The sequence below is a fragment of the Apodemus sylvaticus genome, chromosome 14 (assembly GCF_947179515.1).
Source record: "Apodemus sylvaticus chromosome 14, mApoSyl1.1, whole genome shotgun sequence".
NCBI classification, from domain to species: Eukaryota; Metazoa; Chordata; class Mammalia; order Rodentia; family Muridae; genus Apodemus; species Apodemus sylvaticus.
This window is the reverse complement of record NC_067485.1, coordinates 30,982,829-31,001,815: the sequence shown is the minus strand read 5'-3', so window position 1 is coordinate 31,001,815 and position 18,987 is coordinate 30,982,829. Positions and strand designations below refer to the sequence as shown.

The following is an 18,987-nucleotide window of genomic DNA, read 5'->3' as shown; positions in this document are numbered from 1 at the left end:
TAATATAATTGAATTTGCTTGCTACATTCATGGGATATGAAGGTCTGGGAGCTCCTGTGGTGAGATATGTGCATTCTGTGTTGAGGATGTTCTAACCTATCTTTTTCTGAGCCAAGGGTTAATAGATGAGGTAGTACTTACTGGAGTTCAACGCTATGTCTGTTATTCTATATATGACTGTCCTGTCCTTTTTGTTGAGCTGATTTTATATCTATCTATCTATCTATCTATCTATCTATCTATCTATCACACACGCACACACACACACACACACACACACACACACACACATATATATATATATATATATATATATATATATATATATATATACTGTATATCGTGCAGTTAGCTTGGTGACAAAGATGAGCAGCACATAGAAATGAGAAATCACTTAAATCACTTCTGACCAATGAAAAAATAAAGGTGTTGTGAAGAATATTAAAAAAATATGGTTGCAGAAAAGAACAATCTCCTAGTTCAGATATTAATAGTCACATATTTGACAGCATTAAAATACGACAATTGTGACACATCCCTAGAGAATATATTATGCGTGCTTGGCACATGGAGAGGTGATAGGTGATGAAGGTAACGGGGGAGACATGAGCAGCTTCATGAAAGACTTCCTGTGTAACTTTCTGGACATCTGGATTTCTGGTTACAAAACAATTTGTAGAGCTCAAAATGTAGAATTTTGAAGACAAAGCATGATGCAATTGATTGGACACTTGAATACTCAGCAGAGTACAGCACCACCATGTACATTGGCGCTGAAAAGACATTAGAAAGTGGTCACATCCCAAGTGACTGGTGCGTGCAGGCCTAGCCAAGGAGATGGCAAAGGTTGGTTCAGAGGCATCTATAGGAGGTAGCCTTGTCTGGACTCCATTCCCTTCGGCAGGGAGGGAAAGGAAGAGCCCTGGCATCGTTTTCTTGGTTCATTTTCAGAGTTAAGGATTACAAGAGAATTATGTTTTCTGATAGGAACAGGAAAAAGAATTGAGCCTGGGCTACATTTAGTTGGAGAATTTGTACATGGAGACACCCTGTACACAGGTGTATTCTTGGGTCTCAGCATAGCTTTTTTGGGGGTAATGTTTTTTGGACAAAATTCCGAAGAACTTGTGGCATTGAAAGTCAAAGGCTTTGGCTTATACTTGAAAGCTAGAGTTAAGAGGTGAATCCATTCCTCTAGGGCATGGTGTGTAGATGAAGGCGAAGGAGTATAGAAAGCTGAGAATGAGGCTTAGGGATTCCACATGCACAGTGACAACCACAGGACAGGGAAGCTGTGTGGAAGGTGGTGAAGGAGTAGCCTACACTGTAAACATGTGACTGGACAGCATGATCTGGCCTAACAGCCAGGGAGGAATTAAATGTGTTCATTGAGATGGAAGAGCCTGAGGCAGATGGCAGGCATAGGAGTGAGGCCATGCGTCCCATGAAAGAACTTTAAGGAAGAGTGATGGGATAAGTGTATCTAGAAGTCAGGGAGGAGGATGTCTAGAGCCTGCCAGGGGAGGGTGTGCTTTAAAGGAAAGGCACCTTCTGTAAAGTGAAGTCCACGGGAAGGGATGAAGCCCAGCTGCATCAAAGACAGGACTGGCTGTGGAAGAGGATGTAGGACTAGACACTGGGAGCCTATTGGAGCATCTGTTCTCAAGGAAGAGGGAAAGACTAGGTTTTCTCAAGAGAAGATTGAGGATTGGTAATAAATATTCTAAGGAGTAGAATGTGTGGAAGTGTGGAGTTTGTTAATTGGATAGAACAGTTAAAACGTTCAACTCTGAAATGTGCTTCTTAACTCAGTGTCTTCTTGTTGATGTAATTCTCAATCAAGTAATTAACAAGGATGGTGTGAAGCATTTGCAGTGTTGGGCATTGTGGTTATGCTCCTTGCGCTGGAGGTCTTGCTGGTACCCTTCGCTAGTGCTGAAGGTATCTGAAATTCATGGCTGTCCATCTTCATTCACAGAAAGAGTTTGGTGTGACTGTTGGGCATGCGGACTTCCGTTAAAGGAGAATATTGTCTCTATATTCATTATTTTAATTGCACTTTTATTATAGAATAGATTTAGGTTTGCATATATGTTGCCAATGGTAGAACAATCTTGAGATCCTCAACACTTGTTTTCCCTCTATTAAAAGCAGAATATTATCATGATAGATTTATCACAATTAATTAAGGTAGTAGCCAGGTTTTTATTTCCATAACAAATTTCTAAAATGTACCAGTGTTTGAAGAAAGGGTTATTTTCATCTGTAGTCCCTTGGCCGTTGAATGTGGACTATGATGACCCGGTCACCATGGAGGGAGCTTGTAGGGCAGTGGGATGCTCACTTCAGGGGACATGGGAGGCATCAGACACAGAGGCTGAGCTCTCACAGTCTAAGAACACAGCTCAGCAACAGGGCTTCCTTTGCTCCTTTTCAGGAGTGGTCACAGGCTGCATACCTTCCCTTCACAGACAAGCTTTTAGGGAGAAGTTCAGATCCCAGCCACAGTAGTCAACCTTAAAGTTCATTGTTTGTTTGTTTGTTTGTTAAGACACTGTCTTGCTGTAGTCTCCCAGCAAGTGTCGGCCTGTTTAGCTCAGTTGAATCTTCTGCATCAGCGTTCATTGGCTGTGCTGACAGGAGTGTGCTACTGTGCCCCTCCTGAACTCCTTTCTCTGCATTACTATCTGAATTCACTTTTGTTTCATCATCCCCAAACCTTCTTGTTTTTGCTTCGTGGATTATTGTTGGTGGTGCAAGGAGCTGGCGACTTCCAGATGCAGAGCTAAGCCAGTGGTTTGGGTTGTCTATCTCTCCCTTTCCTTGAGATCATCTTCTAAAACTGTTTCTTTCAGAAATTACCCGTTGAGGGTAAAAGGTGCAGAAATAATAAAAAAATAATCAACTGCTATTTTACTAAGTTAATGTGACCCTGGTGTCAGTTATATCTGGTTTTAATTTAAAAGGTTTTATAAATATAGTTTGCCAGAAAATAATCTTTTGAAAGTGGAAATACATTATGGAGAGTTCTTTTTGATGACAAATGTCTGCATTCCTGGCCAGTGATGAAGAAGCTCATGGTCCTCTGCCTCTAGATGGCACTGGTCTCACGCTGGCCTCGTGCTGGCCTGCAATCCTTCAGCTGCAGGATTTGGAAGGAACACATCTTCGTCTGGTTGGCATTGTGTGTGTTCTATTGTTTCACTCTCTACTTAGTTCTCTCTTAGCAGAACACAGAATTGGGGAGCTTTAGCCGTGTTAACTGAACTCTAGCCTGGATGAATACTGGGGGACTTCTAAGACGTGTGGTATCTGCGTCCTGTAATCTGCATCAGACTCGTTCTGGGTGACCAATAAGGGATGGGTCTGCTCTCTCTAAGCCCACTTTCACTTGGTGGTGGACAGTTGCTCCCAACAGTTCCTCTGTGAAGAACTCAGTGCTCCGGCAGCTGATTCCTTGGCTTAGGTTATTGTAAAATGTGAGAAGGAAGGTAAGAAGGACTCTGCTTATCTTAGGGAAATACTTAGTTACTGTTTTGTGTTTGGTGGACCGCTTGGATTTTTACTTCCAAATACCTCAGTTTTTATTGTCTGTCACACCCTGGTTTTCTCAGATTGCCTAAGTCTTCTCAGATTACTGAGAAAGTAACTATTTGTCCTGCCTAATTTGACTGAATCTTTTACTCTGTGGATCTTCCAGTATTTTCTATTAGGCACTTTCTAAAAGAGTCATTTGACTGACTTAGACTTTGAAGCAGGATGCCCTGGAGAAATACACCATGATGTAGACAGAAGACGCTGCTAACCAGAATTCCACTTGGCAACTGTTGTGCAGTTCTAGAAGTCAGTTTTGCCTCTTCTCTTTTAACTCTCCCATCTCCTTTCCTCTTATTAAGTGATGGTTGACATAACCCAAGTTCACGGTTCCACTCTCCTTTTTTCCTGTACTCAGTTTCTGCACTTACCTGCTTTGTGTGGCTTCAGGTCCTGGTCGTAGTTCCCAGTCACACCCTTCATGATGCTCTGCGCATTCCTCAGGCCACTGCCCCTCGCGTCTGATACTATGCAGACCAAGCGTACTTTATGCTTTGCCCAGAGTCCTGTACCCTTCTTGCTCTATTATCTCAGGCCAGGATTGCCTTAGAAGCTTCCATGTAGCCAAATCGCTGATATAATAGTGGCCGCCAGTCATAGCAAAGGTTTCTAATTTTCAAATGTGATCGGAATATTTTTATTACATGTTTTATTGTTCCCATGCAGAAAGTTCATACAGTTTAGAAAAGTTGCTCTTGATTCATGTGTTTTTTTCCAGCCACAGTCTTACTTCTGCTTCCATCACAGTTTCTTAGTCTAGCACTTCCCTAGTCAGTACATGTCTCCTCACCCCAAAATATTGTTTGTTTGAAAGTGACTTTCCTGTGTAGCCCAGGCTACCTCCGTCTTTTTTTTTTTTTTTTCTTTCAAGACAGGGTTTCTTTGTGTAGCCCTGGCTGTCCTGGAACTCACTCTGTAGACCAGGCTGGCCTCAGAAATCCGCCTGCCTCTGCCTCCCAAGTGCTCTGATTAAAGGCATGTGCTGCCACCGCCCGGCTACCTCAGTCTTATAATCCACTAGTTCCAGTCTCTTGAGTGCTAGATTAGCACTATGCCTGACATTGTGTAGGCTATTCATGAAGAGCTCACCAGTGCCTGTTTTCCTGTTTTCCCTGAGAGCCTGAGAAGACCATCTTCTCCTTCTACCTTCTCACCCAGGATTCTGGCAGAAAAGTAGGCTGTTTTTTGTTAGCATCTTTGGGTTGATATGGAATGCATTAGGTGTGTTCCGTAGATATGCTTGCTGAGTGCCCAAGAAGGGCTCTGACTTCTGAGTGTGTGTCCACCCACATACCTTCTGTAGGGGTTGACTGACTATTTTCTTGGATACATCATCTTTTAGAGTTTTATACACTGTACAGAATGTCACAGACCTGCCACTTCCTTCTGAGTGAATCTTCTGAACAGTTGTCATATTTGAGAAGTGTGGCTAATTCCTTTGGATCTCTGTATGTGATTTATTCAACTCTCAAATGTTACTTGCCTCAATTTCTTCTATTTTCCTTTCTGTCACTTTTCTTTCTCAGTTTAGGATGAAAGGTCTGAGATCATAGGAGTCAAACACAGGGGCCATAAAAGGTAGGTGTTCCAAATGTTCCAGTGTGCTCCAGGATGCTCAAGGATGCTTGCTCAAGGATGATGTAGGGCACTGGTCTCTCATATCGTACATTGCTTCAGAAGTTCACATGGTTTCCAGCAGTGGAAGAGTTGCACTCTCTGAAGGGGAGGGGAGTTGGTCTTCCAAGGCCTCTGGAGCAGTGGCTAGGATTCAAGATTGGAAGTCACAGAGCAGCAGCAGCCTCGAAGAGCTTCCAGCTACTAAAGAGAGAACAGCTTCTGGAGAGAATTTCTCTTTCCAAGTGTGTTACAGCTTTATATGACAGACTTTCTCAGAAAGTCTTTGATGAAACAACTCATGCTTTATTCCTTGTGGACAGGGCCTTATATACATTTTGGGGTGGGTTGGGGGCCTAAGAGCAGATGCTTTCTATTAGCTTTGTCTGAGATGTTAGGGATGCTTCATCTGGATGTGGAGGGGCTTCAGGTGCTGCCGCTATGTTTCTGATTGTCATGATCCTCTCCATGGGGTGTCATGGACACATGTTCTAGGACAGGAACTTGATTGGAAGTAAATGAAACACCTACCTACAATCCTCAGGTATAAGGGCACCAGGGTTTCTGAATCAATTCAACCTTACCAAGATTTTGTCTGGTGTCACAGTTTAACTTGCCCCACAATTTCCCACCTCCAATTAATACTAGTAATAATAATAATAATAATAATAATAATAATCGATCTTTATTCAGCAAATATGCTTTTTCCTTTTTCTTTTGTAAATTGATCATTTTATTCATTTGAATTTCTTTTTTTAAAGATTTATTTATTATATGTAAGTACACTGTAGCTGTCTTCAGACACTCCAGAAGAGGGTGTCAGATCTCATGTTACAGATGGTTGTAAGCCACCATGTGGTTGCTGGGATTTCAACTAGGACCTTCTGAAGAGCAGTCAGTGTTCTTAACCACTGAGCCATCTCTCCAGCCCTCCTTTACATTTCAAACGATATCCCCCTTCCCAGTACCCCCTCCACAACCCTCCATTCCACCCCCCTCATGTTTGCCTATATGTCTCTCCAATTGCTCTTTATATTTTTTATTAGATATTTACTTTATTTACATTTCAAATGGTATCTCCTTTCCTCCTTACCCCTATGAAAATCCCCTATCCCTTCCCCCCCTTACCCTGCTTACCAACCTCCCTGCCCACTTTCCTGGCCTGGCATTCCCCTACACTGGGGCATTGACCCTTCACAGGACCAAAGGCCTTTCCTCTCTTTGATGTCTGAAAAGGCCATCTTCTGCTACATATGTAGCTAGAGCCATGGGTCCCTCTATGTGTACTCTTTGGTTGGTGGTTTAGTCCCTCGGAGCTCTGGGGGTACTGGTTGGTATATATTATTGTGCCTCCTATGGGGCTGCAAACCTCTTCCACATACCTATGGTCACTTGATCTTTGACAAAGGAGCTAAAACCATCTAGTGGAAAAAAGATAGCATTTTCAACAATTGGTGCTGGTTCAACTGTCAGTCAACATGTAGAAGAATGCAAATTGATCCATTCTTATCTCCCTGTACAAAGGCCAAGGCCTAGTGGATCAAGGACATCCACATAAAACCAGATAAACTGAATCTAATAGAAGAGAAAGTGGGGGAAGAACCTGGAGCACGTGGGCACAGAGGAAAATTTCCTGGATAGTATACCAATAGCTTATGCTCAAGAATTATTATTATTGCTATTATTATTATTATTATCCATAAGATCAAGAATTGGGACCTCATAAAATTGCAAAGCTTCTGTAAGGCAAAGGACACTGTCAATAGGACAAAATGGCAACCGACATATTGGGAAAAGATCTTTACCAATCCTACATCCGATAGAGGGCTAATATCAATATAAAGAATTCAAGAAGTTAGACTCCAGACTATCATCATTTTATGCATAGTTTCTCAAGTAATGTTTGAGGCATGGAAGCTTAAGTTCATGCTTTATTTAAAGTTCTTTATCCTGTCTGTCTGGTCCTTTTTATATTGAAGTCAGAGTGAGGAATATGGGTCCCAAATTGGATCGCAACTGTAGAGTTGGTTTGGATTCAGCCTCTATCCCTTAGTGTGCAATAGTGCACCTCACTTAACCTCAGAAACCCTTGATTCTTACTGGAGAATCTGGGGTCAATAAATGTTATAAGCATTAAGTGAAAGCATGTAATAGGTAAGGTAGTGACCTTCCAAGGTTCTTTTTTCCACCAGATGGTTTTAGCTCCTTTGTCAAGGTAATGACCTATTACCATCAACTTATGATTCTGTGAGCTGCAGCAGTGCCAAAAGCTCTGTCACAGAAACTCAGAGGAGCAGGCAGCCTGGGTGGAATCTAGCACTCACGTGCAAGGCTTGTGGCGCTGAGGAGCAAGTGCTCTCTGCATGTTTCAGTGAGCAGACAGAAAAGGGATGCTGTGTGGAAACCACAGCCCAGACCCACACAGCCACCTGTAGCTCTTTCCTTCCATCCCTTTTCCTTCGCATATTGAGTATTTTGCATGTTTTTATATTATTCTTTTAACTCCTCCTCTTCCTCCTCTTCTTTGTTTTTCTTGAAATGCGTGCCTAACATCTAGTATTCTTTGAAAAAAAAATCATTTTTGCTTTCTGAAATTGAGATGTAATTGGTTTTTGTAATCCACTTTCCTTGTTACTCTGTATCTGAATTAGTTTCTTGCATCTATTCTATTCTTATTTGACCTATTCCCCTGGTTTCTGCAGTCAGGATAGAATTTGTACTTAGGGTCATTTGGGTTTGTATTGGGACACAAGGAAACTGTCAGAACTAAGTGAAGGCCTAGTGTGGAAAGAGGTGACTTTGTGTGGCTGATGGAAAGAAAGCTCAGTGTCCATCAACACTGTGGACCTGTCTCTCAATCGCAAGGTTAAGGGAGAAATTATCCCTTAAACGTTTGTGCGATTGGGGTGAAATCATTCTTTTGGTCTTGGTTTGATTCTAGTTGTCTAAGTGACCTTACCCCCCTCCCCCGCCCCCAATCAGCACTTCCTGGGTTCTTTTCCTTCTGTGAATTGGGCATACATGATCCTTACAGTCTCTTTCTGCCCCTGTGTTATGTTTCATTAGAAATAATACTGGCTGTGATTAGGTACTATTGTTTTCCTTTATGCTATATTGTACAGATGCTCATATTGTACATATTGTACAGATACTATATTGTACAGATGCTCATATTGTACATATTGTACAGATGCTCTCACGTGCTTCTCCTTCACCTTGTTTCTGTGTTTTCCAATCTTCAGTGTTTCATGTATGTTCCAGATAGATTTTGGTCATACTTATATACTCTGGGGCTTAGAAGGGTCTGGAAATTATTAGTTTTGAAAATAGCCTCACAATTCTTGACTTCTTTTTTTGGCATTGTCCTAAGCTACAATATATAAGGTTAGAATAGAAGGACTCTTCGTCAAGAGTCTACAGACCCAGTATAGTCCCAATATTCCATTGGACTGGTTTTGTCACTTTGACTAAGGGATCACCCCTGGAAAGGTGGGCTCATGTTAAGTCATGCTAAGAAGATCAGCAGAATAATTCATTCTTTAATGAGATACTGTACGATTACACCGTAGAACCTTCACCCTAGTGGAGAAGCTTAAGGACTACCGCCATGTGGGGGGTCATAGGTCTCCTGGCTTTTCTGAACTATTCGGTCAAGCAGTAAGTAAGCTTCCTTACTGAGTCTCTAAAGCTTTTCTGGCCTACAATGTGTCATCTTAAATGGCCTACTATGTGTCTGACCTCTATGTCAGCATAAATGGCTTAGTTTTCCCCTTCTTTCCTTCATTCTCCTTCTCTGGTGGCAGCTGAGGTTATATAGCTTGCCTACCCTGTGGTTTTTCTCTCTAACTCTAATAAAATTGTCCTTATGTTTCCATTTGAGTCAATTTTTAAATTCTTTTATTAATGATATTAAACTCTCAAAAGGAAACCCCTTTTCCTCTGTATAAATAGTATTATATTTTCTTAATACACACTGATATTAATATATAATATTAAACAAAATGTTCATCTCTATAACTCACTGAATAATCCCCTTGTATAATAGCAGTCAGCTTCCTTTCACTTTCACTGCTCCTTCCTTGCTTTCTGAGATTTTTGGATTGTTTGATGTATTTGCACAAACATTCAGTGCTTCTGATTTGTTGAACATGGTTTACTCTAATCCATAATTGAATTCTACAGGTCACAACTTGCTTCTCAACATTATCTGCTACCTGTGGAACTTGAAGAAGACACACACTTTTAGTTGGAAGTTTTATCTGTGTACAGGGTGGCGTGGGGGCAGAGTTAACAGTGACAGGGCTGTGTGGGGTTCAGAGGAGGACCATGGGCTTTAAAAGTGATAGTACACTTTATTACTAATGTGCAAATACTTATCAGGCAAATACTTTGAGTTTGGAGAAAGGCACACCAGGGGACCATGCATATTAAAGTTGGTTTTCTTATGTAGTAGCTAAGAGCTGCACCAGACCAGGCTCCTCCTCATGGCTTCCATGCTGATGCCCTAGGAAAGGACAGGATGAACTAGTCTTCTTATAGCATTGTGTGATGCTATTGGCTGAGTGCCAGCTTTAGGTATTATTGTTTGAGGTGCCATCCTTAGCTGCGGTTCAGGAAGATAAACAAACAAACAAACAAATAAGCAGAAAGATCTACATTGGGTTAAAGTTGAAGGTGTTAACTTCTTACATTGTCAGATGTTTCTTCCCAGGTGTAATGCAGAGTTGAGAGAAGTTTCCATTCTCTTTGTTAACAGTGTAATGGCATTTGTGCCAAAGAGGGATCATAGACTTAAGAATATAGAGAAACATAAGGTGCTTAACACATTAAAAATATATGTATGCTGTCTGCTCTGTTGACAGCTTAGAGTGGGAGAAGATTAACACCAGATGAGGTGTTAATATCTAGAATATATCAAGAAAAAAAAGTGAAACATCAAAAGAACAGAACTATCAGTCAAAACTGGTTAATGAAATGAATAGACAGTTGTCCAGAGAAGAAACATAAATGGCTAATAAATATTTTTTTAAATGTTCAATATCATTAGCTGTCAACAAATACAAATTATAACTTTGAGAATCCATTTCACCTCAGTCAGTATGACCACCAGGAAACAAAGAGAAAGAGATGCTAGCTAGTATGGGGGAAAGATAACCAACCTGCAAATTGTGGTGGGAGTGAGAGCTATTGTAGCTAGGTTGGGGATCAGCGTGGGGTAAAGGAAAATGAAATTATGATGTGGGGAAATGAATAAATCTTTAAAATATTATATTAAGTAAGGTAACCCAGGCTCAGAGAAATGCCACATGTTCTCATATGTGGAGCCTGTGTTGAAATGTTTACAGACTTGTATATATGTGGATAAGTATTGGGGTATATAGGTCATGTAAGCAGAAGGGGGCAGTGAATGATTCTGGGGAAAGGAGGTGTTGAGGAAAGGGGCAGGCACAGGGACACAGGTGAATATAGGCTATCGGATGTCAGCAGCTACAAGAGAGAGAGAAGAGTAGGGGAGAAAGAAAAATTCACAGAAGCAAATTATACTCGAAAAAGTCATAAAAAAATCCAAAACATTCTATATAGCCTATCTGGATTTTGACCAAGCGTACCTATTCTTACATCCATCTACCACTGATTAAAGGTTTCCCCTCACATGAGTTCTCTCCTCTTCTTATTTCCCACAAGTTAGCTTGTTTGGGGAGTGGTTCCAATCTTAGAAGCTGCCAGCTCTATGCTTCTGTACAAAATAGCAAAGCATTGTGTACTGTAACATTAAGAGTTGACAAATATATTATTTACAGTGTACAATACTAATAAGTAAGTCTCCTCTATGCCCCTAACTCTATATGTATGAGAGTTTGCCTTAAAAAAAATTATACCATTTTTATGTCTTATGCCTATGGATGTCAGGGGAAGCCAATGAATCTACTAGTAATGGAGTTATGGGTGGTGTGTGAGTTCCAGGGTGGGTGTTGGAAACCGAACCCAGGTTCTCTAGGGGGAAAAATGGTTTGCCCACTGAGCATTTGTTCTAGCCCCACAATGTTCCTTTTTGTCCTTCAAATGACATTTGCAGTCTCTCTAACTTCAGATGTAACCTTGTTTATTAGGAAATGTACAAAATATACAAAACCACCAAAAATAAGGGGAAATTATGAGTGATCCTACCACATAGAGATGATAAGTATTTTCCTGTTATGGTTTTGAATCTTGAACTTTTAAGGTTGTGTTATGGCTCACCCTCATCCTAGTAATGGAATAGCATTATTTCATATAAACTTCTCTGTGAAGGAAGACTGATGTTGCTTGTTAATTTATTGCAGTTACTAAATTCTTTGCCTTTAAAGGAAAATAGTGTTCATGAACCACAATCTCTACAAAGTAATTCCCTTTTCCAAAGCTTAAAAATCACACTGGGAAGTTCTGTTTTGTTTTGCTCTTCTTTTTGGAAAAACATAATTTAGTAATTAAAGGGCTGTTAGTTTCTTTCATCTAGTTTCCTCAGGGAACATTCAAACAATGCTGAAGGTAGTTGAGGTATTTAAAATACTTTTCCTTTTAGTTTTATTTTATGTGTGTGAGTGTGTGTATGTCCGTGTGGAACATTCATGCCTGGTGACCATGGAGGCCAGAAGAGGTGTCACATCCTCTGGTACTGGAGTTATAGCTGGTTGTGAGCCACTATGTGGGTGCTGGGACCCTAACTTGTTTCTCTGGAAGAACAGCCAATGCCCTTAACTGCTGAGCCATCTCTCCAGCCCCCAGAAGTATTTTTGGAGTTATCTTCAACTTCATCATCAGGTATTTAGATGGCATATTGCCAGTTCAGAGAGACTTAGATTTTGAATATAGTCAAAGTTATTTGGATAGAATGCTAGAATTTTGAATGATAAAACTGGATAACATTTCATTAAGAACCAGGCTGGTGATGGTGGTTAATATCTAGAACTTGAGACTAAGACTTTTTACAGTTGTCTATCTTTGAGACTAGCCTGGGCTACACTGGGAGACCTTGTCTTAAACAAATAACAACACCAAAAAGGATAGGACTAGGTATACTGTGATTCTGTGTTCAATACCCAACTCCATCAAACAAACAAAGATAAAGTATGAAAGACATTCACTTCCTGGAAGTCTTGTAATATGATTCTGAAACTAGTTTACAAAGTCAAGTTCCAGAAGTTTGTCCTAAGTACAGATAGATAACAGATGGGATAGAAAGAGATAAGCAACACATGAAATACTATTACAATAATTAAAAATAATCTTCAGATATTAACATTCATTTTTTTCACATGCATGTACGTGTGTGTGTGTGTGTGTGTGTGTGTGTGTGTGTGTGTGTGTGTTCGTTCATCCGTGTTCCTGTTCCTGTCTATCTGTGTTCTGCATGGGGATCAGTTCTGTCATTTTACCATGGGAGTTCTGGGAACTGAACTCAGATTGTCACCCTCAATGGTGTGCACCTTTACCAGCTGCACCATCTTAGCGAACCCTGTTGTATTTAAACTTATAGAAATTGGACAATTCCTTGAGGAGAGGACATGTGCATTGAACTGAGTGCCTGGAGAAGGCCCAGGTGCATTGTGGGGGTTTCTGCGTTCAGCTCTGCCCTTCTCTTTAGGGTTGTCAGGAGACTAAATAAGATGGAAAGTGTACCCTGGGAAAGCTCATCTTCAGCTGTAAATTGGCCATAAGGCTATCAATAATTGAATAAATCAAAATTCATACAACTTTGAGGTTTACAGTGCCCTCAGCCTAGGCCTTCGGGCTTTCCAGTGATTAGCATCCTTCCCCAGACCTAAAATCCCCTAGCACAGATGTACTGTTGGACAGTGATTTCGGTGGTGTGATAGAACAGTACCCAGTTGTTTCAGCCATTGTAATCCTAAGGCATAGAGTATGAAGTGTTTAAAAAATTAAAACATCAGGTCTAAAAATGTATTAATAATAAAAAATGTTGTATTCAACACTTTAATACTTGAGCTTTCAAGCCACGATAGAAAATTTAAGTGTATATGACCAAGTGAAAAGAGCCAGTTTGAAGTCTCGATACTCCACGTTTCTAGTCATGGTATTTTGGAAAAGATGAAACTATAGACTGAAGTGAAAAGATTAGTGGTCACCAAGGTTTACTGGGGAGAGACACACTGGCAGAGAACAGACAACATTTAGGGCATTGAAACAGTTGTACAAGCTGTTAAATAGTGGTTACATTTCACTGTATATTGACCATGACCATACAACATCTACTTTCAGTAGTTATCCTGAACGTGAACTCTGCTGCAGTGAGCACAGCTAACCTACAGTAAGAACTGACTGACTGCTAATGTGTGGCCAATAATCACATAAACTGCGGCTGTTGGTACAGATACTGACCGTAGAGGAGGCCTATGTGCGTTATGGAGTAGAGGAACTGTGTGTGTATGTGTGTGTGTGTGTGTGTGTGTGTGTGTGTGTGTGTCTACCTGTCTGCCTGTCTTTCTGTCTGTGTTGGGGACTGGTGGCATATTGATAACTATATCTTCTCACTTCTTGCTGACTTAAAACTGTTCTTCAAAATTAGTCTTTATTTAAGAAAGTTAAAAAAAAAAGCAAAAAAAAAAAAAAAAAGAATCTTGCGGCTCTGAGGAGCAAAATAGAGCATTCAGTTATGTTTGCTGGAAATACTACTTTTCTTTCCACTTGAGTGGGGCAGAGTTCAATCCAGAATGGCATTCTGTATGGTGGGCATATATATACTCATTACCTTTCCTAAACTGTGGCAACCCTCAGTCTCTCTTTGTCTTGAGCAGTGCGTGTTTCTCAACCATACTGTTGCTGCAACTCTTTATATAGTTCTTTACACTGTTGACCCCCAGCCATAAAATTATTTTCATTCCTGCTTCAGAACTGTAATTTTACTACTGTTATGAATTATAATGTAAATCTCTGGCATTCTGGATATCTGATATGTGACCCCTGTGAAAGCGTTCAACTTTCACAGTGGCCACAGCCCACAGGTTGAGAACCACTGGTTTAAAGTGACCCTGTCTGTCCTGATGGCACTTTCCAAATATTCAGCAGGATGTTACTGATTTCAACAATCTTTGTTATTTTCTCATAATCTGATTTATATTATATATTTTTGGCAAAAAAATATTAAGGAAAAAATATCTGCCCTTTTCAGTACATTGCTTTGTGGAGACAGGGTGTTGATAATATATAGCTCTCGTTCATCCTGGGGTAATTAGTTGATAAAGATAGTATGTATCTCATCCATTAATGTTACTCTTTTCCAGACATAATTAGGAAGCTTCCTGTGGAACCTACTTTACATCTGTAAATACTGTTTCTCATATTTTCACCCCTCAACTTTAGAACCCACTGGTCATCTTCAGAATTACTGTGGCTTTGACAAACTTTCTTCTTCTAAATGCATTCATTAGAATTTTATTCTCCATGTGTATTTACTCAGTATTTGCTGTCATCTGGCTTCCTGGTATTTTTTCTATATCCATTATGTAATATATGCTCTACTTAATTGTGTATTGTTCATTTGGGTCCAGATTTGGCTATGGGGCCCCTGTGGTAGTGTCCTGTGACCTGGCCTAGTGTTGATTTGTGTCCAGTAGAGTATCCCTGATTCATCTTTTAGAATTAGTTATTTCTCTAAAGAATTCCTCTTTTATTTGAGAATGGTATTTAGAAACCTAATCCTGAGTGTGCTTATTGTTATAAGCAATTGCATTTTGTCTACATCTTCTCAGACACATTCGGGAAACCCATATACATCTGTTTCTATACTGACATGTATCTGAACATGTGTTGAATTCTGTGCATACCTCTAGTCTCAGGCTCTTTCTGGCTATCTTCATTGCTATTGACAGTGACTGTAAGGGTCTTGTTCTTCTTATCCATAATGCATTTAATACACAAAAAAGCCATAGAAGGAACTTAAAGCAGTTTCAGAATTGTTACCATATATTCTTCTTGAAAGAGTAATTGATTTGTTTGCCATTTTTGTCCCTATAATGATCCTTTTCACCTTATGAAGTAACCAATACACCGTAGCCAGAACTTTACTTTCCTTGATGTGACTGTCCCATTTAAATGGCAGCAGACTTGGTTTTCAGCAGCTCTATGTAGCTTTTCTTTTTCGTGTGTTGAATAGATTAAATATTAACTTGACTCTTGAATCCAGAACTGTACAAAAGGTTTTCTTTTTCTTTTTTTTTATTCGATATAATTTTTTATTTACATTTCAAATGATTTCCCCTTTTCTAGCCCCCCATTCCCCGAAAGTCCCATAAGCCCCTTTCTCTTCCCCTGTCCTCCCACCCACCCCTTCCCACTTCCCCGTTCTGGTTTTGCCGAATACTGCTTCACTGAGTCTTTCCAGAACAAGGGGCCACTCCTCCTTTCTTCTTGTACCTCATTTGATGTGTGGGTTGTGTTACAAAAGGTTTTCTTAGAGAATCATCTATGTCTGTGCCCTAGTCATTGTCACACTCCATTCCCACTCCTCTGCCTATCCTTTGTTTCCACTCCCCGTGGCCAGGGGAGTTTGTCAGCATCTACTTTATCCTTCTGTTAGTCAGCTGCGGATCATGGAGACTGTGTGTCATTATGTCCTTGTTGTATCTCACAGGAAAGGTAACATTTGCTCCTTTGTACTTAACTTTTAAAAATATTTTATTTATTTGTTTTTTGTTTGTTTGTTTGTTGCATTTTGGAAATATTTTCCTAGATGTTCAAGAAAGTCTTCAGCAATCTGTTTTATTCTTACATAGAGTTCATTCATCTATTGTAGACTGAGCACAATTTAATCAAATATTTCTTTAGTATAGAACTTTTTTTTTAATTATTTTGAATTTTCAAGAATGCCAGAAGGGCATTGTACACATATGATGGCTGGTTTAAGTTAACAATTTCACTAGGTATCGAGCCACCTGGGAAGAGAGTCTCAGAGAGGGATTTTTCTGGGTTCAGTTGGCTTCTGAACAAGTCTGTCTGGCTTTTTGTTGTTTATATTAATTATTGTGGGAGGACCCAACCTCATAGTGGGCAGCACTATTCCCTAGGCTTACGACCTTAATTGTGTTAAATGTACAGAAGGTGAGTTATTTTCAGCTCTCATGGGACTCACTGAAGGCTCAGAGTAATGATATCTTCTGAAAAGACTTTACTAGCATTCAGAGGAGACCTCAGTCTAGGACTTCCTTGGTTTTTGGTCGTAACTGTAACTCTCCTTTTGTCCATAAGATGTGACACCTGACTGGAGATTGCCAGAAGTTCTGTTTTGCCTGTCTGGTCCTTGTTGTGGGAGTGAGTCATTTCGTGGTAGGGCAGACATTCTAGTTTGGACAGCTACTTGTTTTGCACTTGTATCTTGTTATCTGTACTAAGATATCATTCATGTTCAGCTTTGCCCCTGCTGTGCTGGGAAGGCAGGCATTCTCATCTACTCTTTGCCTGATGTTTTGCTGGTTTCATGTTACTTTGCAGACTTTTATTTAGTAATTTCTATCTACTTTGTTACTTTCTTTTTGCCTTTAGCAAGCATTGTTCTAATCATGTAGTATAACATTACTAGAATTGGCAACTCTTTAGTAAAACATTAATTGTCTCCCAGGAGACTTAGGTGTAAACAGTGATAGCCATTTGGTTATTTCTCTTTCTTGACCCATTCTCCTCATAGGTAAAGTTGATCTGCTATGTCACTACACTTGTCTGTGTGTGTGTGTGTGTGTGTGTCCATTCGTCCATGTGTGTCTGTGTGTATTAAAACTCTACCAGGCTTCTTGTCTTTATAGATATATAGGATTTAATTCTTTTTTAAAAAAAATATTATCTATTTATTATATTTAAGCACACTGTAACTGTCTTCAGACACCAGAAGAGGGTATCAGATTTCTTACAGATGGTTGTGAGCTACCATGTGAGAGCTGGGATTTGAACTCAGGACCTTTGGATGAGCAGTGTGTGCTCTTACTCGCTGAGCCACCTCTCCAGCCCTAAGATTTAATTCTTAACTGTACTTTTTTAATATTTAGTCTTAGATCATACTGCAAAGATCGTGTGGGACTCTTAGGGATACTGTTTTAGAGTCTAAACCTTGGAATTTCCAATGGAATTGAAGATAATGTCTCTTGTAAGGAAGTGACTGTAAATTCAGGCAAACTTGTATGCCTGTGTCTACACATGTGCCTGCACTCAGAGGCCAGAGGTGGATACCAAGTGACTTCCTCCATTATTCTCCACTGTGTCTTTTGAGACAGGATCCTTCGCTGCACTTGGAGTTTACTGCTTTAGTTAGCTTGATCTCCTGGGATCTTCTGTTTCTGCTTCCCCAGCACTAGGCTCACAGATGCATGCCACAGAGCCTGCCTTCGAATGTGGCATCTAGGATCGGATTGCATTTAGGTCCTCATGGTTATGTGACAAGCACTCATTGACATCCCAGCAGCCTGATACTTGATTTTGTTGGGAAAATAGCATGTGATAAGTGACATCTGTGGTTGATGGTGATGCTAAGAAAGTTTATTAAGTTGTTGAACTGGGCCATGTACTCTGTATTTTCATATATTACTTTCCATAAAAACCTATTAATTCAGCATCATCTCATCATATGTAACATGAGCTGATACATCTTAGCTATCATGTAATTTGTCCATGCTTGTACATGTAATAAGTACAGTAATACGTGCAAAACTCTGAAACAGGTTTTTAGAAATGATGTATGAGAACTCTAGCAGGCTTCCTGTCTTTATAGACTTTATAGGATTTAATTCTTAAACTGTACTTTCTTGCTTAGCCTTAGATCACTTTGGGGAACTCCTGTGGGACACTGAGCACAACTCTTATATACTCCAAAGCTTGGCATTTCCACTAGAATTGGATAATGTCTCCTATAAGGATGAGGATAAATTCAGGCAAATGTAAAACAGATCATCAGTGATCCAGGCATCCTTTTCAATTGCCAGAGACCCTTCACCCTGGGTATCTCGGAGCTTGCCTCAACATTAGTACAGAAGGCCATAAATATCAATGTGCATATTAACTATACAATTTCTTTTAAAATTTAATTTAATTTTTTGATTTTCATTGTTAAGATATAATTCTTACTACCACACTGTAACTGAAGTAATAATTATTTTTAACAGACTTTCCTTGCTGTTAGATAGAGACTAACCAGGACCCTATTTTACACTTGTCATTTTTTCCTTTTGGTTTACAGTTGTTTGCTGGCGTAAAGGATGGAGAAAGCTTGGAGCTCTTTGAAGAAAGTTCCCGTTCTGCTCATAAGCAAGAGACACATACCATGGAGGCTGTGAAGCTTGTGGAATTTGACCTTAAACAAGTATTGACTAGGCTTGTGACACATCTGTTTGGAGATGGTAGGTACTTAGAAATCTTTGTGTTTCAAGGGTTAATAGTTCAAAAGTTACTGAGCATGTGTAACAGATCATTGAGGCTGGTAAGGTTTTTGTTGTTGATTTGGTTTTGTCTAAGTTATAGTGAGTAGGGAGGGAGCCTTGGGTCTTCCAACTTGCAGTTTTATAGGTTAGAATGGAATTAGCTAGAGAAGGACCAGTGATGGCAGATTTACTTATTGTCAATGGAAAGTGTCTGGTTTGCTTGGTTTTGTTTCAGTATTTTTAGAGCCCATGGACATGAATCTTCACAATGTGGAATATCCCATGGCACAATCATACAATGATATATTGATCACTACTGTCACTAGGAGAAAAATTAACCATGCATTCTTATATGAAGGATAATACTGTTTAGATTTTA

The 18,987-nt window shown here is 39.9% G+C and overlaps 1 protein-coding gene across 5 annotated transcripts in view; it reads left to right on the top strand.

Annotated features, from left to right (window-relative positions):
- Fars2 (phenylalanyl-tRNA synthetase 2, mitochondrial) overlaps positions 1–18,987 on the top strand; it is a 481,251-nt gene that overhangs the window by 99,373 nt on the left and 362,891 nt on the right. For all 5 annotated transcript variants that reach the window (XM_052156697.1, XM_052156696.1, XM_052156694.1 and 2 more), the window contains one exon: positions 18,428–18,587. In XM_052156697.1, the coding sequence (XP_052012657.1) occupies positions 18,428–18,587 (160 nt within the window). The remainder of the gene's footprint in view (positions 1–18,427; positions 18,588–18,987) is intronic.